Source organism: Mixia osmundae, assembly GCF_000708205.1.
Source record: "Mixia osmundae IAM 14324 unplaced genomic scaffold scaffold_6, whole genome shotgun sequence".
Taxonomy (NCBI): domain Eukaryota; kingdom Fungi; phylum Basidiomycota; class Mixiomycetes; order Mixiales; family Mixiaceae; genus Mixia; species Mixia osmundae.
Genome location: NW_014575558.1, coordinates 361,982 through 382,789, shown reverse-complemented (window position 1 = coordinate 382,789; position 20,808 = coordinate 361,982). Strand labels below are relative to the sequence as shown.

The following is a 20,808-nucleotide window of genomic DNA, read 5'->3' as shown; positions in this document are numbered from 1 at the left end:
TTACAATTTGGCTACTGACTCTGCTTGAATGCGGGATTATCTGCTCGCGGGTCCGTCTGAGCAGGGCGATGAGCAGCGAGGGCCGAGGGCAGCGTCATGGGCCGGAAGAGGGCATGTACGAAGTTATCAAGGCGGGAACCCGCTCTGAACGGATCGGTATCCTGACGCCTTAGCTGTCAAAAAATCCGCTGTCAGTCATGCTTCGCGAGCGAAACCGGCTGGACTGACCATCTCGATCGTCGTTCGGCCGAGCCAGATGAGGCGGAGATGGTACAAGAAAAGCAGCGTGATGGGCACCGCAAAACCAAACGACCAGATGGTGACGATGAAAGTGCCGATGGCTTGCCAAGTCGACAAGAAGTTGCTGTTGCTTGCAATGGCCACTTGCTCGCGGTGGAGCTGCCAGAGATGTGTGACGGAGAACGCGAACATCCAGAGCGAGGCGAGCACGGCGGTGCAGAGGAATGCCATGAAGGGCATGTAATTGCGATAGCCTATGCAGTTATTGAGGAATGTGCACTGCAACAGGCAGTCAGCGATCGGGTATGGAGGCAATAAAATCGGCCTACATGATGATCTGTTCGCTCGCAGCAATTGCCACATAGACGGCAATGAGACGTTCTAGGTGGTCGATATGTACCGCATGTCTCGCACCCTGCTCGCCGGAATCAGTATGACTGAGGGCTATGTCGACGGAGGAATCACATTTTGACATGACTTGGCTGTCTTTGACTTGCAACCATCGCGGTATGGGCCGTTCGGCAAAGCCGCCGCCAATGTCATCTTTCGAACCAGGCTCCGTTGCTATTCGAGTGACCTCTGGTTCGTTGAGATTACGCAGGATGATGCCAGGATCGCTGAAGGCCGCTCTTGCCATGCTCGCCCATGCCATGAGGACGAGATAGGCGTACAATATGAGCGCAGCTTTGCCGCCGCCCGAAGGGAAGCTGCCTGGCCAGACGCCATAGTCATTCCAGAGCCAAGACGCTTCGAAAATCAAGAAGAGAGCAGGCAAGATGATGACGACCGCAATAGCGCCTAGGAAAGCCCAGGGCGAATCGTCGGACGTCATGAGCCTTCCGCCACAGAAGAAGAGATTGTTGCCCTGATGCAAGTGAGCATTGCGTAAACGAGGTCCGCGAGAGGTTTGCTTCTCAATGTCATCCGAATCCCTAGTCCGCCTCAAGGCCGGCAGCCACGACTTTGCCTTGTTCGCACGTGGAGGTTCGCTAAAGCTGTAACGCTTTGCGCCGGTTGCGTCGGTGTGAGCGGTCGCCTGGGGCAGCTCGTCTGGCCAGCTGGCAAGAGATCGCGCAAGACCATGCTCTGAGCTACCAGGTGCAATCGCTTGACGATGATCATCATCGCTAGCAAGCGCGATGGAAGCAATGGGCGAGGCAGGTTTCGCGTCCGGCAGCGTCAGAGCTTCGTCAATTGCAATCTGATACGTTCTGTCGGAAGCTCTCGGGGTATCGTAGATGACGGGACGGGCAAGGCTCGAGGATAGGCTGATTGCAGAGGGCGGAACCGAGGCGGGTATCGGTGTCAGGTCAGTAGGCACAGCTTGTCCCGTGCCCAATGGCAAATCCTTGCCCTGTTCGGCCACAGGTTTGCGAGCGTATTGGAAGACGGTAGAAGGTACGCCAGAAGTATGGCGTGCAGATCGACCTGAACCGAGTCTGGCAAGCACGCCTTTGGTCCTTGAGCTGATTGGCGGTGGCACTGTAATGTGTTTCATTCAGTCTTGCTCAGAGCTGTGCCTCACCCGTGGAAGCTCACATGCCACTGCCGGCTCTGCTTGGATGGGACTGATCGGTCGAGAGGACGTCGTCTTGGGCTCGTCTGGATCAGGCAAGCCGTACAACCTGCGAGTGATCGACAAAGCGCTGTTACTTCGGCTGATGTCCGGTCTGTCTGACGTTGACTCGGCGGAGACAGGCGACAGTGTTTGAGCGGGCTCATGCCCTTCAGGTTGTGTAGCACGACTGGCTGAGAAAGGATCGTCAGACACTCTCCTGACCACTCGAGTTGGTCGGTCCGCTAGTCTGAGCTGGCTTGCCTCTGACTGGGCCATCTTGCACGCAGAGAGCGATGCACGGCCCTTGCTCGGTATGATCCGATCTCAGTCAGTGTGCTGTTGTCGTCGCATTGGCGTCATAGGGACTCAACGAACGTCAGACTGGCTCGGTAGAATCTGCTTGGACGTCCTTAACGCGAACGCGCGCGAACGTTGGGACCAGTTGTTCAGCCTCAGATCAATCACAATCAGTTCATGCAGTCGATCCGCCTCGTTCACATGCACGTGCATGACCACCATAGCGGATTCTACGAACTTGGCTAGACTTACTTCGACAGATTCGTCGGTTTGGCATCGACACCCCACATTTGCATCAACCAAGCGACATACCATGCTCGAAAAGTGCAAAGCGCTCGAGCTCGCCTCGAATCACGACTGGAGCGAGATCATTCTGCGCTCGCTTGTGCCGGTCTCATGGACATGTGGACATTCGTGCAGTAAGTCGCAGCTGTAGCTCGCGATCAATTCCGCTACGCTTTATTCAACGAGACGTACCTCTGGGCTGGATGAGACTCCATATGTCGGGCGTGCAGCGCTCGTCGTGAGCCTCGTCGTCGTCTCCCGGACAATCGACGATCACACGAGCCTCACCGATTGTCAAGTCGCCCTGCTCGACGCTCCAGCGCAATTCGCCGGGTGAAATGTGTTCTACGCACCGTTGCGCCAACGATGTCGATGACGGCCGTGGCGGTAGCCGTACAGCTATGAACTGATCTTAGCTCTGCATCAATGTAAACTCAAAGCCGAGTAAGACTTGCCATTGTTCCCATGCCTCGTACTGGGGGTTCTCGCGCTGAAAGGCAAGAGGCAGTCCGGTGATGCGTAACTCTGAGCCCTTTTCATCACTGCTGAGCTCGCGTATCTCGTAATCCGTGAAGACGCCCGACTTGGGGCAGAGTCTCAAGACTGGCATGGCAAGCGAACTTTGCAAGGCTCACAGATTCGATGGACCAGCGAGTCCTTTCTTCCGTGGGTGGATATGCGTAGAATCCCATTCGTATGGGCAACTGATGCTCTTCGGGACAGCTCGCAATCACACGCTGGATGAATCTGCTCTTGCTCGCTTGACAACTTGCCTGCGCTGCACATGAGATCTCGAAGTGCCTTGTAGGACGGTTCGACGGACAGTGGCGAAAACGTCATAGACGTAGTGTTTCCTCGAGTTGATGGGTTGCACAAAGGGAGCGATTGCCACTCTGACGTTCCGGTTGCACTCCGTGGACTCTGTCTAGCGACTCAGCCTCGTCGTAAGCTCATCTACTGTGACATGCGTTTCGGATTGCCAATGGCTTTGAGATCGCACGGCGCTGAGGAGCGCACCCATGGATCCGGTTTGCATCTCAGGCGGAGGTCGGGTGGGATACTACCGAGGGTCGACACTGTCGTCTCATCTGCGTTGACGAAGAGCGACAAGTTCAACAGAGGCAAGCAACAGCGTGACCATGCTTGAAGCTCGGGTGATACGCCTGCAAAGTCCTCCAGGACGATGGAGACGTGCATGTCCGTCCCTCTGAAGCCATCATCGCCAAAGTACACGTGGCCCTCGAAGGGCAGGCGGCCAATCTGGGAACAGCAATAAGTCGACAGCTTTGCCCAGGTGGGAAGCTTGCCACTTCGAGCGGTGTCCATCTGTGCTTGCCGCTGTATTCATCGTGCGTAGCGCCCATCCCAAATTTGATGATGTACGGATTGGCGCTCGAGCGTTCGAAGCTGATTGGGTCGTTTGTGGTGCTTGCTTGGCATGTGGCCTGTAGGGAGGGGCATATATTCAGCGTACGAGAGCGTGTCGATTGGCGAGACTTGCTTCATACCAGACTGTGAGAGGTACGGTTGAGCGAGGAGATCGTCAGCTCATTGCGAGAGAGGACCGACTGAGAACTAGGAAACTCTGTCGGAGATTGAATTCTGGAGCAGGATCATCGGCGGCGGCAGCCGAGAGCAACTTGGCGAGGATGAGGAAGCAGAGCAAGAGCATCAGTGGATCTATACAAGCGCGCTGCAGAGTTTTGTATGTGTGGAAGATGGTAGAGGGGCTGCTGCTTCTTCATCATGAGGGGTCCTCGATACCAGCAGGAACGTCGCGTCGCGCCAGACTTCCCTAGGCAGAGCGTCAACAGATATGCGTTTGCCCGAGCAGACAGCGGTAGTAAATGCCACAGAGACGCCACGTCCCATAGCCAAAGCGAAGCGACAGGATTGGGCCGAGCGTGCGAGCTGTCTGGCAAAGCATGCAGCGATCCTCCGTGCTCGCGCAAAGGTCGAGCCTGTCTGGGCTTGCAGGTGCAGCTCGAGGCCGGGCATGGGCGACGAGCAGACGTCCACTGGCTACGTCAGCGGGCAAAGATGATATCAGCCTGAGTACCGTTGAGGGCTACAAGGTCGCAAGACTGGGCGACACGGGCGTCGCGCCTTCGACTGGATCCATCACTGTGGCCATCAAGGCAGGGTCGAGGTACGAGAGCGAGCCGGGCATCGCGCATGTCTTCAAGAACATGGTCTTCAAGAACACCACCAAACGATCAGCTCTCAGGATTGTCAGGGAGACTGAGCTCTACGGCGGCGTGCTCACCGCCAGTCTGAACCGGGACTCCCTCTTCCTCACTGCCGAGTTCCTCAAGGGTGACGAGTGAGTGGCTCCCCTCTTGTTGGTCAAGCTCCGCCCGAGCTCATCTCCTCGCGTGTCCGCTGCAGAGCCTACTTCACAGAATTGCTGGGCGATGTCATCACCGCAAGCACTTTCCAGGCATTCGAATACATTGAGAATGTCGTCCCCCAGATCGCGGCAGAGTATGCCCAGGCAGTCGCAGATCCGCTCGTCTTCGGCTTTGACAATCTCCACCAGCTCGCTTTCCGGAAAGGACTCGGCAACTCCCTCTTCGCGTCGCCCAACACGCCAGTCGATCACATCGACGCCGTCGCGTACGCTCGCAAGCATCTCTCCAATCCGGCAGAGATTGCTATCGTCGCTGCCGGCGTGGACGGCTCATTCGAGCAGCTCGTCTCCGAGTCCTTTGCGCCGACCAGTGCAGCTCCGCCCTCAGCATCGAGCGACATCAAGTCGGCAGGTGGCTCGGCCTACTTTGGCGGCGAATCGCGCGTACCTCAGACGCACTCGGAACAAGATCTCCTGCTCGTTGGATTCCAAGGCGGCTCACTGAGCTCACCGGAATGGCAAGTCCTGCAGCACTTGCTGGGGGGCGACTCTGCTCTCAAGTGGACCAACGGCATCACCCCTCTCGCCAGTGCTTCCTCTGTCCTTGCCGCGAGCACGCCCACTCTTGGCCATGGCGCCGGCGTAAAGGCTTTCAACTTGCAATATTCCGACAACGGTCTCTTCGGATTCGCAGTCTCTGCTCCGACCGATCAAGTGCGCGGTCTGGCGCAAAAGGCAATCGACGCACTCAAAGACGCAAGCAAGTCCGTCAAAGCTGAGGACCTCAAGAGGGCCGTCGCAAAGGCCAAGTTCCATGCCGCTCTCGCATTAGAATCACGGATATCCCGCCTGGAAATCGTTGCCTCGCAGGTACGTCTTCCACACATGTTCTGCTCGGCGGTGACTGACAGGCACACCGTCATGTAGATCCAGGCAAACGGCTCTGCCAGCTCACTAGAACAGACCTTTGCAGCTCTTGACAAGGTTACTGCCAGTCAAGTGCAAAAGGTGAGCACGAATCCTCCTTTGCCCCGCCCAGCTGACCTTCTGTACTGTTCAGGCCGCAACGGCAGCGCTCAAGAGCAAGCCAAGCGCAGTAGCTTACGGCAACACTCACGAACTACCCTTTGTGGACGAGCTCTCTCTGTAGCGCTAGCGCTCCTTGCATTGGCTCGGTTACAAGATTTCTCATGGACTGCTCATCTCTGCCAATCTTTTTGCAGCAAGCGTTGCAGACTGGCGTGGTGTGCTTGCTCTCGGCCGGGCAGGCTTCACACTGTCTCTCTTCTTTTTTGCTGGCTCTTCCGTCGCGGAGCCAAAGCTGTCCTTCCGCTTCCTCGGTATGCGCATCGACTGAATGAGTGATATCGACTCGGGCGAGTGTAGGCTGGGACTCCTCGATAAGGGCAGTATGCCGGATTCTGGCGAGTCAGTGACTGATCTCCTGGCCGGAGTGCTCAATGCATGGGAGTGGTCATCCGACGGCAAGTCCTCGTCCGGTCGGTAAGGCGATAGCCGCTTGCGCTTTTTCACTTGCTTCGGTTGGGACAGCTCTGCAGATCCTTCACGCTTGACTTTCCTCCGACTGGAGAAGTTTGCGGTCTGCGTGTTAGGGGATAGAGCTAGCAAAGCAGCGGATGCAGTCTCTTCATTTTGCCGGATATGTCTCGTAACGGCTGCTTGCGAGGGCAGTGCTTGGATCACAGGTGCGGGGGCGGCAGCGATAGGTGAAAGTCGCATGATGCGTTCGCGCACTCGCTTCGACGTAGGATGAATTGGCGAAGGCGAAAGGAGTGCCCCTACAGCATTCGCAACTTTGTCAGGCGAAGGCGGCGGCGTGCCATCTGGAGTAGCCGAGTCTGGGTCGATCTTGCCATAGTAAGCTGGTGATGAAGCATTTTCGGCCTTGGGAGCACGAGATGCCTGCAGTACATCTCGACCGGATGCAGCTTTGAGATCGACCTTCCCATCTGTCAATGTAACGCGGTTTTGTCGCCTTTGCCGCGGTTCCGCGAGCTTGGTAGCTGTCCATACAGGCTGACGAGTGGGCGCTGTATTGCGACTCGCAGCTCCGTTCTTCTGTTTCGCTGGCATCGGCGATCGTCCGATCACTTTCTGCTCCCCTGCTTTTGCGGGTCTTGACGACATTGAGTAGACTTCACTTTCGCTGGCAATGCTGACAGGATTCGCTATCTTGCTGGCCTTTGGCTGACTTGGCTTATGCAGCGGCATGTATCTACCATTCGGGAGTTCCTTGATGGTCACGACGGATGGCAAGATAGGTGTTGCCTGACGAGGGTTGAGGAGCTGGTCATATCGCTCTAGTGTCCGTTCTGCTAGCCTAATCTTATCGAGGCGAAGCTTATCCGTCTCGCTCTGTTCTAGCAGTTGCCGCTGTTTCGTCGACAGCGATTTGTGAGGCAAGACTGTCGCAGAGGCCTGAGCGGGACCAGAAGGACGTAGCGCAGCTAGTGGTAGAAGCTGCGATAGGTTCTCGCCCGCCTTGAGCTGCTGTAGCATTTGTCGAAGGCGATGTCGCTCCGAGATGAGAGATTCTCGTTCTAGTCGCTTTGACCTCTTCTCTAGCTGCTCGGGCTGCCTATGCCTGCGCAAAAAAGTTTCGTCTGACATCTCGTCCTACAAATGTACAATCAGAAGGGCGAGTCACTCTACTCAGTAGAACCTGCCTTGTAGCGTTGCTCGTCTTCCTTTGTGGGTCGGAATCGGCCAATGATGAGATGAGAGTCCTTCAGCTCGCGTACTTGTGGGGTCTCGATTTCAGCTTGTAAGGCAGAAGCAGTAGAGCTTCCGCCAGACCAAGCAGTAGACGACGTGCTCGCTATTCGCTCGTCGATTTGCTGCAGTACGTCCTGGGTCAGATCTTTTGCCTGGCACAGCGCAATGCGCGTTTCTGGCGGCACCGCTGTCAGAGCAGGGCCTGTGCGGCAATAGAGACATCAGTATGACTATGCCTGCTCTCTCGGCATATGCTTTCCTGCATCTGAGACCACATCTTGCAGCGGCGCGAACAAAGACGAACTTGGGTTTCGCGCCGGCAGAACTCGTCTCTGTACAGACCTCGTCTCCCTTGCCGGCGCAGGAGCATCGATCGCGCGCGCTTTGCCCTTCTTGACCTCGCTGACGGGTTCTGGAGCGGCTCGCGAGCTATCAGAGCTCGGTTGCGCTACGACAAAGCGATTATCAGGGCTGGCAGGCTCTTGAGGCGCGCCAGTCGAGCTCTTGAGCCTGGCTGAAGATGCTCCTGCTAGACTAGTAGCGTTTCCCGCGTGCTGTGAGACTCTGATCCCAGCAGGACTGTCTGCTGATGGCCAAATCAGATGGTCTGACTCGTAGCTGCTCGCGACTGGCTCGACAGACTGTGGCGCAACCTCGGCAGGCGCTTGTCGTGGCGGACTTGTGGGCACAAGCTGGCGATAGCTAGCACCTGCTAACGGCGCCAGTATGTCCCGCAAGAATGCCGTCATGCTGTTCGTCTTGTTCGTCTTCGGCGCAAACAACGGAGAGGGCGTCAAAGCTTTCGAGGAACCTGAAGTGACTTGTTCGAACGAATTTCGGATGAATGCGAGGCAACGGACTTGCGGCTGCTCCTGTTCCCCTTGCCTGTGCCTCTCCGTGTCTGCAGACCGTCAGCTACTCTATCTCACGAACGTGGCAATAGGAGCAAATCCTCTCCTTGCGACCGTCCCTGGAAACTCATCGGCGTTTCCAAGAGTTGCTGGATTACGCCGACAAGCAATGCTCGTGCCAAGCTTGAGAAGTTTGGCCTTGTCGACATTGATGCTTTGTGCCGCTGCACAGGACATACGAAAACCCGACCCTTCGCCGTTCTTTCACATCACAGTCAATACGTACAGACTGGAATTAGTATTCCGCGTGAGTCGCAAGAGCTGCGATCACGCCTCGGCCCTAGCATGGATTGATATCCGGTGCAGGTCAAATGCCGCATCACGCCTTCCTATTCGCTTGACTTCGATCTGGATATACACGAAAGGGCTCAAGCAGACATCATAATTACAAATGCCTCCGGCATTGCTGTCCGCTTCGATGAACGTGTGGTACGTCGGAGCAAGAATGATTCCAGACTTCTTGCTTGACGTTTCCCAGCTCTATTCACGCGAATTCGTCAAAGTGTGGACGTCCTATCGAAAGCAACCTGTCATGCGCTTCGATCTGGCGGTCGAGAGCGAGCCACTGCAGTGCGTTGCTCTCTCACGAAGGGGCCATCGCACGTTGACATCGAGGACTCAGAGACGAGTTCAACAACTGTTGCTATGGCCGTCTCGAGATGCAGGTCAAGATCAACGATGACGAAGGTCAGCTGCCCCTGTTCCCAAAATCTGGGCATTCCTCAAGGCGGCACTTGTGCGCAGAAACGGTAGACCCCACCGTGCCCGTCTTTATGCTACACTGCTTGAAGGATGGCGAGATGTCGCCAAAACGTACAAAAGCGTGTTCCCGACAGAATCTTTTCCCCCAGCCGCCTGCAGAGCTCGTATGTGACACACCGAAATGGACTTGGCATTGGGCGATCATCTCCCGCACAACTCCGCCCGTGCAGCGAGGAGGCCAATAATTTGTAGCCATATTGCAGCAATCGCGCGACCCTTGTCGCTATGCCATGTCACTCTTCACGCAACACACTGATGTAAGCGAAATGATGCTGCTCTCGATATGTCTGCTTGCAAGCTTTACGTTCCGTATAACACTGGCAACAGCAACACCCCGACTCATCAAACAGGCACTCATCAAATGTGGGTAGGAATCTTAACGCTTCGCCGATCTCGTTTGATACGAGGTGTGCAGACAAGCCGTCTTTTGTACGCAGGCCGGTAGATCTGCGCATCGATCTGACATAACAGAAAAGTACTGTGACGATGTCGGCTATTGGGACACCAAGAAACCATTGACGGTCGTCATGTCTGTGGAACGTTGGTCTGATCGCGAGGAACCCTCCATCGACTTCGTCTGTCACGTTCACGTTGGTCCTGTACTTCGCACCACTCACACTTCAAGCAGACGGCGTTCGATCACACAACCCTTGTCGGCATTGTCGAGTACAAAGACGGTGGGGTTATCATCGAAGTGGGCTATGACGACAGACTTCGACGGTTCTCCGACCGATGGTTTCTCAACAGTAAGCCGAGTATAAAGGTGTCAGAGCGATCTGATCGAGGCACAGTATCTGCGTGCTGCAGGATCTCCATGCGCCAGCAAATGTGAGCCTTGTCCCGTCGGATGACATCATCAGCCGACTGACTTCTCCACAGCTGGTTCTCGCTCACCAACAGTAGGACATGGCACCGGTGTTTGAACACAACCTAACGACGATCCAGGTACTTGGCAAATGGGCTCGACTGATGGACATCGCTTCTGCGCACCTCTCGAGGATGCACATGCGAGCCCGAGCTGCAAGTTTCGCCCTTCATCAGTGGGCCAGCAGCCCAGCGCAGAATGCGAGGGTCGCACGGGGAGCACCGTTGATATCGACTGGTTTGCATGACCTCAGGGTTATCAATATGGAGCAGCAGTGAGCCTGCATCATTACAAGATCGCAAATATGCATCACATTTTACGCAGTCCACTCGAGATCGGCATAACTCCAACGACTGTTCTCGCAATAGTCCGACAAGGGGATGCCGGCTTTCTGGAAATTGTAGAAGCATTTCGGCGTTGGCTCGGCACCTGGTGCAGGCACACACTCTCGGAGCAGCATCGGTGCTGGAAACTCGTGATCCTCTGCACCGCGACTTAGCCACGACTTGGCCATCGGCCATCATCCTCACCGTTATTGACTCCAATCCAACTGAAGACATCGTCAGCCACGGGTCAATAAGAAATGTCGGCGACGAACGCTCGTTGCGTGATATGCAGCATGCAGCAAGCCCGGGCTGCATATACGTCAGTCGTTGACGCGGAGTGGAGCCAATGCGCCGTCTACCTTGGCCGAGAGAGTCCATGAAAGTCGGCTCTAGTCTGCGTCTCTGCCTGGCTTCAATCAACACACGGTCAGTGTGGGGATCATATCCAATTGCAGCCATCGCGTCCGTCGTGCTGTTGCCGGTCTGCGCCATGACGATTCAGTGAAGAAAGGATCATCACAGCGAAGCCACTGACGAATTTGACTTCGGGCGGGCTTCGACCGTCCTGCGATGGTTCGATCGTGAAAGAGATCGAAGAGTAACCAGTCTCGATATACGTTCCCACACGTGGGCAAGCCTGCATCCGCTTCAACGATCCGTTGCGAATTTCTCACCAACTTACAGCTTGGATGTGATCTGTACTCATACTATCAGAACGTCATCTCTGCGCTGCGACGCACTTACATTTCATGGTAGCCGCACGATTGTTTCTGTGCGCGGCAGGACGTGCGGAGACTGCACAGGCGTAGCTGGCCAGTAGCACAGATGTCAAGATTGCGATCCACATATTCTTGATCACCTCGGTGCGCAATCGGCAAGAAAGGTCAGGCCACCACTCACAAACAGAGGAGCACAGGAACAGGTCAGACCACCACTTACAAACATAGGAGCACGATCTCAACTGACATGACAACAGGATGACTCTCCTCTCTGCAGTGCTTGGATCCCTCGTTGCATGTCAAACCTCGCATAAACGACGGGCCCGTGCACTCACGTTCTCATCACCGAAATATACGTCGAATACTGCAATGACCGCGTTGCGCGCGCCGCCTTGCTGTCGGCTACAGTGGCGATATCGCCGCATACCTGAACGCGATCACCATACTCTGCCTCTGTCACACGCGCTAGACTATGCCCGCACAGGACTTGACAGCGCCTTGCAAGACCTCCGAATGCGGTTGCACTTTTGACCTGGAGGCGACGCATGTGTTGCCTCCCTACCGCTAGAATGGCAGCAGCGCAAGTCATGCACCCAAGCACGACCCCTGGCCCGCGTCAAAAGGAGACAACAGTTGGCTCCAACGTGAAGATCAGTTGCAGCTCCGAATTCTGGTGCATAGTTTCGGACGATGGTTGCGACTCGGAACGCCTGTTAGTGAGGCGAAGAATCCATTGGTCAAGCTAGCCGCTGTCATTATGCTTGCGCAAGCATTGTCTTTTGCGATCATTGCAGTCACTGCATCTGCAGCCGCGAGCCTGTTCGATCCCGAAGGTCTCAGACTACTCAATATAACTTGTACGCCGAGCATCCTGAGGCACGTGCTACGGCTGATTCACCACACAAGATTCGGGCTCGGCTGTACGCACCAAGTCTGCATCCTTGCGCCCGTCTTACTTCAATGCAGAGCTGCTCGGCTGCTGGAATGCTTTGGCTGTTGCCACCCGCTTCTGTCCGAGTCGAGATATCGTTCGGCGCTGAAAAACCGCTCATTGGATTCGTAAGCATCACATGCGCTGAATGAGAGATGTTCGGTCTTGACATCGTATAGGCTCCGCCAGTCGCATACACCTCGGTCGGTATCGCCTCACAGAACGAGACTGGTCAGACCGTTGTACATCACTCAAACATTGCTGACCGAACAGCAGGTGCGATGATAGAGCTCCGACTAAAGCGACACCCAGAGCCAGAAGGCATCTGGGAACTTTTCTGGCACTGTGAGCGGCACACAGGCTCTCAGGGTCAAGCTGAAGCGCCACAGCTGACGCGTGTTGCTCAATCTATCTATTCGCGAATATGTAAGTCTATCGCTTGATACTGATCGTCATACTGATTGGAAATCAGATGGCTGTCGTTGACCTCTGGTATGCCGCGCGATACCCAAGGAGCGTAGTCTGACTCGTGCACATCGCGAAGACTCACACAAACAAGATTCGCTGCGAGTGTATAGAGGTGCGTTCGCCGCGCCAGAGCAACGCAAGCTGAATCATTGATAGTCTGCTCGCCATTATCAACTGCCGACGCAACCGAAGAGTGCCGCTACAATTACGTCAGTACGTGGCTGCTGACGTCTGCATATGCGCACGCTCATCACGGCGCAGCCCATGGCCTGGACCCCTATGCTGACTGTGACATGAGCAAGCTCGCACTGAAAATCGGCTGATTTATCAATGCAATGTCGTAAAGTCATACAGGCGCTACGTCGCAGTTTGAGGATTACGCGCGAGAAGACTGATCTTGTCTCCAAGCGAGAGAGCGATACCTTGCGTCTTGCTGCGTATGCGGACATGTCCACTGAGCGTACCGTCTGCAAGCTTTTCGATCGATAGGTTGGCTAGAGCATCTTCACCAAAGAGTGACTTGGCGTAGAGATTGGCGGACAGGAAGCCACAATCGCCCTTGAGAGCGGCATCGTTGGTCAGGCAAGCCATGTTGGTGGCAGACATGATATGCGCCAGATACTGACGGAGATCAGCAATCGAAGTATTGACATTGACCTTGTTCTCCCACTCGAACTCGGTCCACATGCTCCTGAATTGTGCCTCGTTGCAGTGCGCCGGGTTGATATAGTCGAGTATATCGATATGGATGTCGTTGAGCACAACACAATGGCTGTCGGAAGTCGAAGGGCCATCGTAAAAGATGTTACCAAATATGACGCCAGTCTCTGTCGAGGAGACCTTGATAGTGGCTTTGATGCTCTGGAAGCTATGCGGACCAAGCGTATACTGCACCGGTCGCTCCGAGATCTTGAGGTCGCCCAAGGTGGCAAATTCGACAGATAAGTTCTGCAGTGTCTCGACGGTCTGATTGACCACCAGTACATCTACGCAAGCGTGCGTCAGTGTCATCTACTCTGCGCGCAAAGCACGTACCCAAGTGAATGTCGAACTGATGGACGTTGACGTAGGCCTCGGCATAAACAGGGTCAGAGAAGCCAGTGAGCTGCACGACGCGATTGAGTTTCGAGATGAAGTCGTCTTTGACGGCTTCTGCTGCGCCGGTCGCGCGGGTGAGGTCCAGATCGTATTCATCGGCATCACCGCCGGCCTTCTTCGAGAGCTGTCTGAAGGTGATCAGATCGTCAGCTTGAACTGCCGTCGCCTTGGAATCCTTTGCGCGCTTCTCGGCTGCTTTTGTCTCTTCGTGGGCAACCATCTGCGCGTAGGCTGCTTGGGTATCGTGCAAAAAGACCTGCTTGACAGCTGGCTGGACGCTGGCAACAGAGCGTAGACAGGTCGAAATGCGATCGACAGAATCTTCGTCTATAGGAACGGCCGCAAATTGGGACTGTCCAACGCGTATGAGCGATGTCATGATGAGCATGGCTTCCGCTTTGAGCGCATTGATCGCTGAATGATCACTAGACAATTCGACAAAGTGAAGCACAAGCTTCGTTAATGTGGAGGCTAGCACAGAAGCTGTATAGAAATCGCCGCCAAGAATGAGCGATCGCAAAGGGGGCTTTGAAGCGGACTTGACCGCCGCCAGTCTGATTTGCGCAGATGGATCCGAGTAAACTGTCTCTGTTGCATAGGTCCCATCTGCGAGCACGCGCGTGGTCGTCGTTGTCGTCGGTTTGCTGTCTACACTGGGATCGGCTTGACTTTGCGCAGCTGCTTCGGCTTCGTCGAGCAAACGCTGTTCTGCAGCAAGCATGGGTACTTCGCCCAGTACTTTACGGATCTGGAGCATCGTCTCGTTGATGCCTTCGAGAGATGTACAATATTCGCCCGAGATCCATAGTGCTCCCCGGAAGACCTTGCCAGACTTGATCTCCCCGAATGTCTGCAAAAGCTTCTCGACAATGGAGACGCGCAGATCTGGGAACTTCTCGACGACTTCGCGCACGAACGCAATGACATCGACGGCAGAGGTCGTATTGGAGTCGCCTAGGAACTCCATGAGGGTATGCACGACGTTGCTCGCGACTTCAGAGTAGCGAATGGCGCAAGTATGGATCGACTGAATCAGCAACTGTCTATACTCGAGGTTCTTCTCAAGTTGCTGATCGAGCGTCTTGAGAAGCTCTTTCTTGAGGAAAGATGTGACCTCGCTAACATTGCGGCTCGAGACCATGTCGAGCGCGAGGGCAAGTGCTTTCCGTTTGACTTCCATGTCTGGGCTGGAGATGACGCGCAAGATGTCCATGACGAGATCGTTGAGCACATACTCGTGCTTTGAGCGCAGCACTTCGACGCGCTCGAGTACGATGAGCTTGACATTGTTGTCCGACTCCTTCAATATGAGCTCGATGAAACATGCTGCGGCAGCTGCAATTTTGTCGGAAGCCGTCAGCGTCCGCATGACAATGGCGCTCGTCAACGTACCTTTGACAGCTGCAGGATTCTGGGTGAGCGTAGTGAGCTGACTCGCAGCCTCGTACTTGACGCTGTGGCTCGTGCTCGCGAGTAATTCGAAAACGGCGCGGATGTAGCGAGGTTTCTGTGGGGTTTCCGACTTGGAGTCCTTGATATCCTTGCGGATGAGTTCAATGACGGCAAGTTGCAGGAGCTCGTCCAAGTTGGCGATTGAGTCGTAGATCTGGTTGAAGTATTCTATCGCGCGGGGAACAGAACAATGTATCAGCATGACGAATGCGTTTCTTCTGCATGTTGAGTCCGTCTCCTGCTTTGTATGATTCAGCACGATCAGCAAACGTCGTGCGAGAGACGCACAGCTGCTAGGAAGGTCTGTATGAGCTCTGGCGCGTCCGGGATGAGATGTTCGAAGCTCTTGTAGATCTGGTAGACCGCAAAGACGGCGTTCTTGCGAACGAACGAATGTCGGTGTTCCTGTCACGAACTCCTATGAGCATCGCTCTCGTAAGGCATCGGCAATGATCGACTGACGAGACAGGAGCGACATGTCGGAATGAGCGGCTCGAGTAGCTCGGGCTCTCTGATCTTCTGCAGGAATCGCAATGTCGCGCCTCGGATGTATTCGTTGGGATGTTGCTATCTCTGCAATGTCAGTTGGAGGGTCTGATGGACACGAGCCAGCGCACGAGATCATTGCGGATAGCATTGCTACACGCGCATTAGCTCAGCGCATAGCTTGACGGACTGGCGTGCATGGACGCACCAGACGAGGATCATCTCCTGCTTGAGCTTGCCGTTCTCATCATGCTTGGGACAGATCTCCCAGTAAAAGTGGAGCAGCTTTTCTGTTCGAGGTGCAGCCGTCAGCTTGGCGACGTGTCGCTCGGCGTAAAGCGAACTTACTGATCTCTTTCGACTTTGACGGCAGGACATATTGAATGATGGGCATCAACAGTGTCGGCTGTACGCAATATGTGAGCTCCAAAGCAATACGATAGCGCCCTGCATACGTGAGGATTGCCATTGAGCGACGAGACGATGATCCTGCGCAATATCTCGAATTTGGTCTCGTCGGTTGCTCCCACGAGCGCCGTTCTGAGATCTTGCGAGGTCGGCGACTCGCTCGAATCATCGCTGATGAGCGTAAACGCGGACGACTCGCTCGTCATTTCGCCAAATCGCTGACGGCCGCCGTGCCTGGCTTCGCACGGCGCGTGCTATCGAAACGTTGTGACATTTACCGTCCTCGGGGGCCACGTACGTCGATCGCATGTCACATGTCGCAGCCAAATGCTGGGCCCCCTTCACAGATCCAAGCTGAGGCTAGCGTCGATGCCAACGCTCTCAACATCTCTCATGCTCCCGATGCCCGTCTGCTATTTCCGCTGGTGTTGCCCAGTCCCCTTGTAGTCTGCTGGCTTGACGATTAATCACGTTCCACGTCGTCGTTCAGGCTCCTTCGGACGTCGTCTTCACTTTAGCTCTCTGAGATTGCTCAACTCGAGGATCCAGTCATCGAGGCAATAAGCAGCTGATCGGTCAGACGCAGCAAAATGATGTTCACCAAAACTTTCACCGTCGTCGCCCTCGGCCTCATGAGCACGATGACGAGCGCTCTGCCTGCCCCTGAACTTGCCACAAGCAACGCTATTGCGAAGCGCGGCTCTCTTCCCACCACTATCACCATCGACGATGGTGCCCACACACCTTACAAGATCTCATTCGGCGTAAGATCATCCGCCTCTTTTCGGACACGTACTCACATTTCAATGACAACGCGCAGCTGGCCGTTGCCAGCGGCCCGCTGACGCAATATGGGCTAGCAAAGAATTCTACGAGACGTCCATCGAGCTGACATTGCTCTGCAGTGGTTGGCTGGCGCTCTATGACCTTTCGGTCGGCGACGTGCACACTACAGGCTTCGGATCCAGTACCAACAACGGCGATGCTTACCAGACCCTTACCTGTATGCTGAACCGCCTTGATACAAGAAGCACCCGAGACTGACTGTGCTTGACAGTCGAGGTTCCCGTGTCGCCTACCGAGTACATCTTCCTCGACGTGAATATCTTCTACCAGGCTGCTCCCACCGATGACATACTCGGCTACCAGGTATGCTAGACTTCCCTGCTCACGTAGGTCCTGATGATCTCTCTGCACAGATTCTGGGCGGGTGGATTCACGGCAGCCGTCTCGATCTGCTCGCCAAAAACCTCAAGATGTACGTGACTCCTTACTGTTTCAGTATTGGCGCTGACCAGCACACCTATATTCAGCACGTTTCAAGCGGGCAGCACCCTGCTCAATCCTCGTACCTGATCATCTGAAAAGACAGGTGCTGCTGCAGCGAGTGAGATGTGGCAATTGCAGTCAAATATCTTGGACCTACTGCGGTCCTTGTGACCTCGTTGTCTCCCGCTACCCTCTATGATGACAGTGAGTGACACACTGTCAGAAGCGCTACACTGGCCAACGTCAAGAATCTGTACACGTGTCAGTCAACTCTGTCGCGCTGTCTGGTGGCGACGCGAAGAAACGCAGGCGTGCAGACCCATGCTGCTCTCTCTTTTGCCGCTATGGGCTCTCGTTCCACTGCTTGTACATATCTCCGCTTTTCCATCCGTCCCCCAAGAGTATCAATTTCAGATGACGACTTTCCTGGTGAGACCCGCGCTGCCTCGCTTTCATACCAAACAAACCACGCACCCTCTCAGGTCGGCTGCAATGCGGGCACATCGATGGATCCGATCACAATCAGCTTGCCTCGAACGGCCGTCAGAGCTATGGTGATGCCGCCCGTCCGGACCGATGGGCCATGGTCGCTAGAGGAGTGTCCCTCCGACCCGCGTCCAATCCCCCTGACGCGGTTCTCTCACGCAGGCCACGCCAAACCCAAATGGCGAGATCAAGGTCATCGAGGCCTCCAATAACGGGATCATTCTTTTCCTTGCGTTCTTCACTAGACCGTACGGTCGACCTTTCACTGAGCTTACCTCCTGGTCTGTCGAAAGGCAACGGCGCGTCAACTGACAGCTAAAGCCCTGAACAGCTGCTCAGTCGAGATGGTTTATACTCTCTATATAAATCCGACCAGTCTCCGTGTAGTGGAACTCTCACAAGAGCATCCGACGCTCTACTGTGGTGCATCCGAACCGAAAGCACGCGCTGCTCCTCGCTGTACACCCGATCGTATCGGCTATGCCAAGCCTAGGACTGTCTGCCAAGGACACTGGGACTTGACCACCATCACACCGTCCACAGAGGTCTCGCAATTTGTGTCGATTGAGGGAAGAGGCTCTGCCGAGTGCAAGATGACCACCTTGCATCCAGATATCAATCGCGTCGCCCTGCTGGCTACAAACGTCTCGCCCATGAAGACCGGCATCATCGTTAAGCTTCGCCTCGGCTCATCTCCCAGATGGATGCCCGTTCTCGTTAGTCGATCTGAACCGGTCAAGACTCACGCTGACGTTGGTGAAGCAACCTCGAGGACCTGATGACAAGACTGTGATGACCATCAGCAGTGTCGGTTCATATAATGACCTCGTCTCTGTGCGCATCACCATGCCAGTAGAAATCAATCCGCTGTCGGATGCCTACGCCATGTTTAAGCGATGGCAAGCCAATTATAAGATCTCACCGCACATACTCACATACCGCTGGCAGCTGCACCGGTCTCGACAGTATCACATTGACCTTGGACATGGGATCGAGCATGTCGACACTGTGATCGAGATGTACGCTGACGCTCTGCGCAGAGACGGCTCGGCTTAAGCAAGAGTCAAAGGATTTTGCTCTCTCTTGCATGAGTCAAGAGTGAGGCAAAGATCGCATGCATATGCTGCCCACCTGAACGACACTCGCAGGGAAGCAACGAAGAGCCAGCAGGATGATTACCAGAACGCCTGCTTTCTCACCGATATCGGCAAACCGCCCCGTAAGCCATACAACGAGGTCATCGTAGAAAGCTGACCGTAGTTCTCAGGCATCACACCATGTACAGGCCAATCAAGCTTCACCGTCGTGTTTTCGCCAGCAGACCATGCGAATCAATGAACGCATGTGCTCGGAGGCTTCCTATACCTGCCTCGAGCACGCGGACCATGCCGATCAATGATTTCCCATGTCTTATGCGCTGCATCGTACTTGATAGCAAGGCTGCATTGTCATACTTGACTAGCACTAGCCAAGATGAGGGACCTTGACATTGCCACAGGTGAGATCATAAAAGTTGAAGCCATCGTGACCGTTATGCGATGCACTGAGGAGCTTGACGCCCGTAGGCATGAGTCCAGAGTACTCGATCAGGAACGTCAGACTGCTTGTACGTGTCAGCATGTACGAAATTCAAGCACTGGCAGACTTACTCGTCTGTGTTGCCTTTGGCATCCGTGTTTTTCACTGTGCCGCTGTCAGATTAGCTCACTCTATCAGAGGCGGTACACTTACTTCTCCAAGTAACACTGTTTGCGTCGCCAGGCACGCTCGATGCGATGACGGAGTGGGGAGCGAGCTGGCTAACCGTCGTAAAGTCCTGCATCGCCACCGGCCAGTCAATCAGCAAGACCCACAAAGCGGGATGAGCACGGACGCCATTGGAGAATGTGAACGCGAAAGCGTCCATGTAGGTCACATCGACAGGGTTGTAGGCGATGTAGCAGTCGAGGTTGCCACCGCCCGTCGATACGCGCTTGACGAGTGCCTCACGAGAGGTAGTGGCAGAAGCCAAGCTAGAGAGGGCGACGACGGCAGCGACGATGAGGCTGAGCTTGCTGAACATCTTGACGATTTCTTCTTTGAAGAAGCTTGATTGCAGAAGTACGGCGTTGAGCAGACAGAAGCTGTGCTCGGCTCAGGTCATCCGCACAAGGGGGAATGCTGTGCTGGCCGGCGCAAGTATCCGCAAGGCGCCGCTATGTTTCAGAGTTGCGAGATCATGCAGCCACAGCAACGTCATCGTGCAGGTCCATCGCAAGCTGACGCCAGTAGTTCGATGCTGACCAGTCTGCTCCCGAGTAGGACATATCGAACCACCAATTGAGCGCGATCGTAATTTCTTGGCCTGCCTGCGAGACTTGATGATACCAGAGATGGGGCAGGTAGAGCACGTCCCCTGGCCGAAGCGTGACTTGTAGAGGCTGGCAGTGTCTGAAAAGCGGGAAGCGGCCGTAGTCTGGCGTATCGGCATCGATGTGAATCCACGGAATAGGCTCAGAATCTTGCATGTTCTGCGAGAAGACGCCCGAGCTATCGCACTGCCATGCGCTGGTATGCACATTGCGCTCGTAGAGACAGGCTACCTCGTGAGGAGGCCAAAGACTGAAAGTCTTGCTCCCTTGCAGGACAGTATAAATGTTGTCGTACGGATCGCGGTGGGCTGACGATACACTACGATGGTTGCCTATCCATATGTTTGTTGCATCTGGCTCCGTTCCGAATACGTCGAGTGCATACTCAGGCGGCGGATGAAGATCGTCTTTGAGCACATCAAGCGGACCGTCGGTCAAATTCGAGTTTTGACTCTGCAAGTATCGTACAGGCTCATGTGCATCTGCAGGCTTCCTCAGGCTGGAGAGAAAGTCGCGCATGGTCATCTCCTCTGTGGCTGGCAGGGTGAAGCGACCGTTGACGATCGAGTCTGCTCGTCCGTCTGGGGTGATCGCAATAGGCACAGGCGTGTCGCCCAACTTGTCCGCGAGATACTGCTCAGACCAAGTCCTCTTCAGGGGCGTACAAGAACGACGGATGACGAGAGGTCTGTTCTGTCCGACTTGCCGCATGAACTCGAGGGCTGTGGGCTGATGCTCAAGTTCGTCGACGCTGTTGCCGTTGTTCTCGCGATAGTCTGCGATGAACGCCAAGAGCTTCTCCATCGAGCC

General features: G+C 55.0%; 9 protein-coding genes across 9 annotated transcripts; 4 read left to right on the top strand and 5 right to left on the bottom strand.

The window, feature by feature from the left end:
* Positions 1-11: 11 nt before the first annotated feature.
* Positions 12-2,074, bottom strand: L969DRAFT_17861 (uncharacterized protein; the record flags this gene model as incomplete). The annotated part of the gene is made up of 5 exons (XM_014711686.1): positions 12-173; positions 229-519; positions 570-655; positions 706-1,722; positions 1,780-2,074. 5 exons carry the CDS (start codon positions 2,072-2,074, stop codon positions 12-14), a joined length of 1,851 nt encoding a protein of 616 aa, XP_014567172.1.
* Positions 2,075-2,281: 207 nt separating this feature from the next.
* On the bottom strand, positions 2,282-4,310 carry L969DRAFT_24362 (uncharacterized protein). The gene is made up of 10 exons (XM_014711722.1): positions 3,950-4,310; positions 3,882-3,892; positions 3,688-3,825; positions 3,349-3,640; positions 3,204-3,301; positions 3,016-3,153; positions 2,815-2,963; positions 2,734-2,779; positions 2,573-2,684; positions 2,282-2,525 (listed from the first exon to the last, which is right to left on the bottom strand). The coding sequence occupies exons 1-10, from the start codon at positions 4,050-4,052 to the stop codon at positions 2,464-2,466; spliced, it is 1,149 nt and encodes a 382-aa protein (XP_014567208.1). The 5' UTR covers positions 4,053-4,310; the 3' UTR covers positions 2,282-2,463.
* On the top strand, positions 4,306-5,880 carry L969DRAFT_49920 (uncharacterized protein; the record flags this gene model as incomplete). Its single annotated transcript, XM_014711893.1, has 4 exons — positions 4,306-4,703; positions 4,769-5,600; positions 5,658-5,738; positions 5,791-5,880. 4 exons carry the CDS (start codon positions 4,306-4,308, stop codon positions 5,878-5,880), a joined length of 1,401 nt encoding a protein of 466 aa, XP_014567379.1.
* Positions 5,881-5,918: 38 nt separating this feature from the next.
* On the bottom strand, positions 5,919-8,237 carry L969DRAFT_103789 (uncharacterized protein; the record flags this gene model as incomplete). The annotated part of the gene is made up of 3 exons (XM_014711892.1): positions 7,726-8,237; positions 7,418-7,668; positions 5,919-7,367 (listed from the first exon to the last, which is right to left on the bottom strand). The coding sequence occupies exons 1-3, from the start codon at positions 8,213-8,215 to the stop codon at positions 5,919-5,921; spliced, it is 2,190 nt and encodes a 729-aa protein (XP_014567378.1). The 5' UTR covers positions 8,216-8,237.
* A 249-nt stretch (positions 8,238-8,486) lies between these two features.
* Positions 8,487-12,771, top strand: L969DRAFT_50005 (uncharacterized protein; the record flags this gene model as incomplete). Its single annotated transcript, XM_014711891.1, has 23 exons — positions 8,487-8,624; positions 8,684-8,806; positions 8,856-8,947; positions 9,000-9,064; positions 9,122-9,179; positions 9,467-9,502; positions 9,555-9,714; positions 9,768-9,885; positions 9,931-9,967; positions 10,019-10,038; positions 10,085-10,179; positions 11,140-11,252; positions 11,307-11,374; positions 11,844-11,906; positions 11,956-11,969; positions 12,016-12,108; positions 12,160-12,211; positions 12,254-12,325; positions 12,370-12,406; positions 12,453-12,472; positions 12,525-12,560; positions 12,605-12,661; positions 12,710-12,771. The coding sequence occupies 23 exons, from the start codon at positions 8,487-8,489 to the stop codon at positions 12,769-12,771; spliced, it is 1,629 nt and encodes a 542-aa protein (XP_014567377.1).
* L969DRAFT_88075 (uncharacterized protein) lies at positions 12,754-16,119 on the bottom strand. The gene is made up of 9 exons (XM_014711890.1): positions 15,940-16,119; positions 15,833-15,890; positions 15,693-15,774; positions 15,616-15,637; positions 15,461-15,565; positions 15,287-15,403; positions 14,939-15,236; positions 13,484-14,881; positions 12,754-13,434 (listed from the first exon to the last, which is right to left on the bottom strand). Exons 1-9 carry the CDS (start codon positions 16,096-16,098, stop codon positions 12,806-12,808), a joined length of 2,868 nt encoding a protein of 955 aa, XP_014567376.1. The 5' UTR covers positions 16,099-16,119; the 3' UTR covers positions 12,754-12,805.
* A 363-nt stretch (positions 16,120-16,482) lies between these two features.
* Positions 16,483-17,248, top strand: L969DRAFT_94956 (uncharacterized protein; the record flags this gene model as incomplete). Its single annotated transcript, XM_014711889.1, has 5 exons — positions 16,483-16,656; positions 16,727-16,895; positions 16,950-17,041; positions 17,092-17,150; positions 17,206-17,248. 5 exons carry the CDS (start codon positions 16,483-16,485, stop codon positions 17,246-17,248), a joined length of 537 nt encoding a protein of 178 aa, XP_014567375.1.
* On the top strand, positions 17,098-19,100 carry L969DRAFT_484409 (uncharacterized protein). The gene is made up of 11 exons (XM_014711888.1): positions 17,098-17,150; positions 17,206-17,365; positions 17,428-17,590; positions 17,644-17,759; positions 17,810-17,928; positions 17,979-18,363; positions 18,410-18,546; positions 18,596-18,642; positions 18,688-18,745; positions 18,796-18,866; positions 18,915-19,100. Exons 2-11 carry the CDS (start codon positions 17,357-17,359, stop codon positions 18,983-18,985), a joined length of 1,176 nt encoding a protein of 391 aa, XP_014567374.1. The 5' UTR covers positions 17,098-17,150; positions 17,206-17,356; the 3' UTR covers positions 18,986-19,100.
* An 11-nt stretch (positions 19,101-19,111) lies between these two features.
* On the bottom strand, positions 19,112-20,802 carry L969DRAFT_50506 (uncharacterized protein; the record flags this gene model as incomplete). The annotated part of the gene is made up of 5 exons (XM_014711887.1): positions 19,112-19,247; positions 19,297-19,330; positions 19,379-19,463; positions 19,521-19,770; positions 19,931-20,802. The coding sequence occupies 5 exons, from the start codon at positions 20,800-20,802 to the stop codon at positions 19,112-19,114; spliced, it is 1,377 nt and encodes a 458-aa protein (XP_014567373.1).
* Positions 20,803-20,808: the final 6 nt, after the last annotated feature.

Excerpts from the sequence above, each read along its gene's own strand:
- L969DRAFT_24362 (XM_014711722.1), bottom strand. The coding sequence starts at position 4,052 with ATGCTCTTGCTCTGCTTCCTCATCCTCGCCAAGTTGCTCTCGGCTGCC. Across the intron at positions 3,302-3,348 it reads AGCCATTGGCAATCCGAAAC|AGTCCACGGAGTGCAACCGG; the intron begins GCATGTCACAGT and ends GTCGCTAGACAG. Across the intron at positions 3,154-3,203 it reads TCTATGACGTTTTCGCCACT|GCAAGTTGTCAAGCGAGCAA; the intron begins GTCCGTCGAACC and ends TGTGCAGCGCAG.
- L969DRAFT_88075 (XM_014711890.1), bottom strand. The coding sequence starts at position 16,098 with ATGACGAGCGAGTCGTCCGCGTTTACGCTCATCAGCGATGATTCGAGC. Across the intron at positions 14,882-14,938 it reads GAATCCTGCAGCTGTCAAAG|CTGCCGCAGCATGTTTCATC; the intron begins GTACGTTGACGA and ends ACAAAATTGCAG. Across the intron at positions 13,435-13,483 it reads TCAGTTCGACATTCACTTGG|ATGTACTGGTGGTCAATCAG; the intron begins GTACGTGCTTTG and ends ACGCTTGCGTAG.
- L969DRAFT_484409 (XM_014711888.1), top strand. Across the intron at positions 17,591-17,643 it reads TTCAGATGACGACTTTCCTG|GTCGGCTGCAATGCGGGCAC; the intron begins GTGAGACCCGCG and ends GCACCCTCTCAG. Across the intron at positions 18,364-18,409 it reads CCAGATGGATGCCCGTTCTC|CAACCTCGAGGACCTGATGA; the intron begins GTTAGTCGATCT and ends ACGTTGGTGAAG.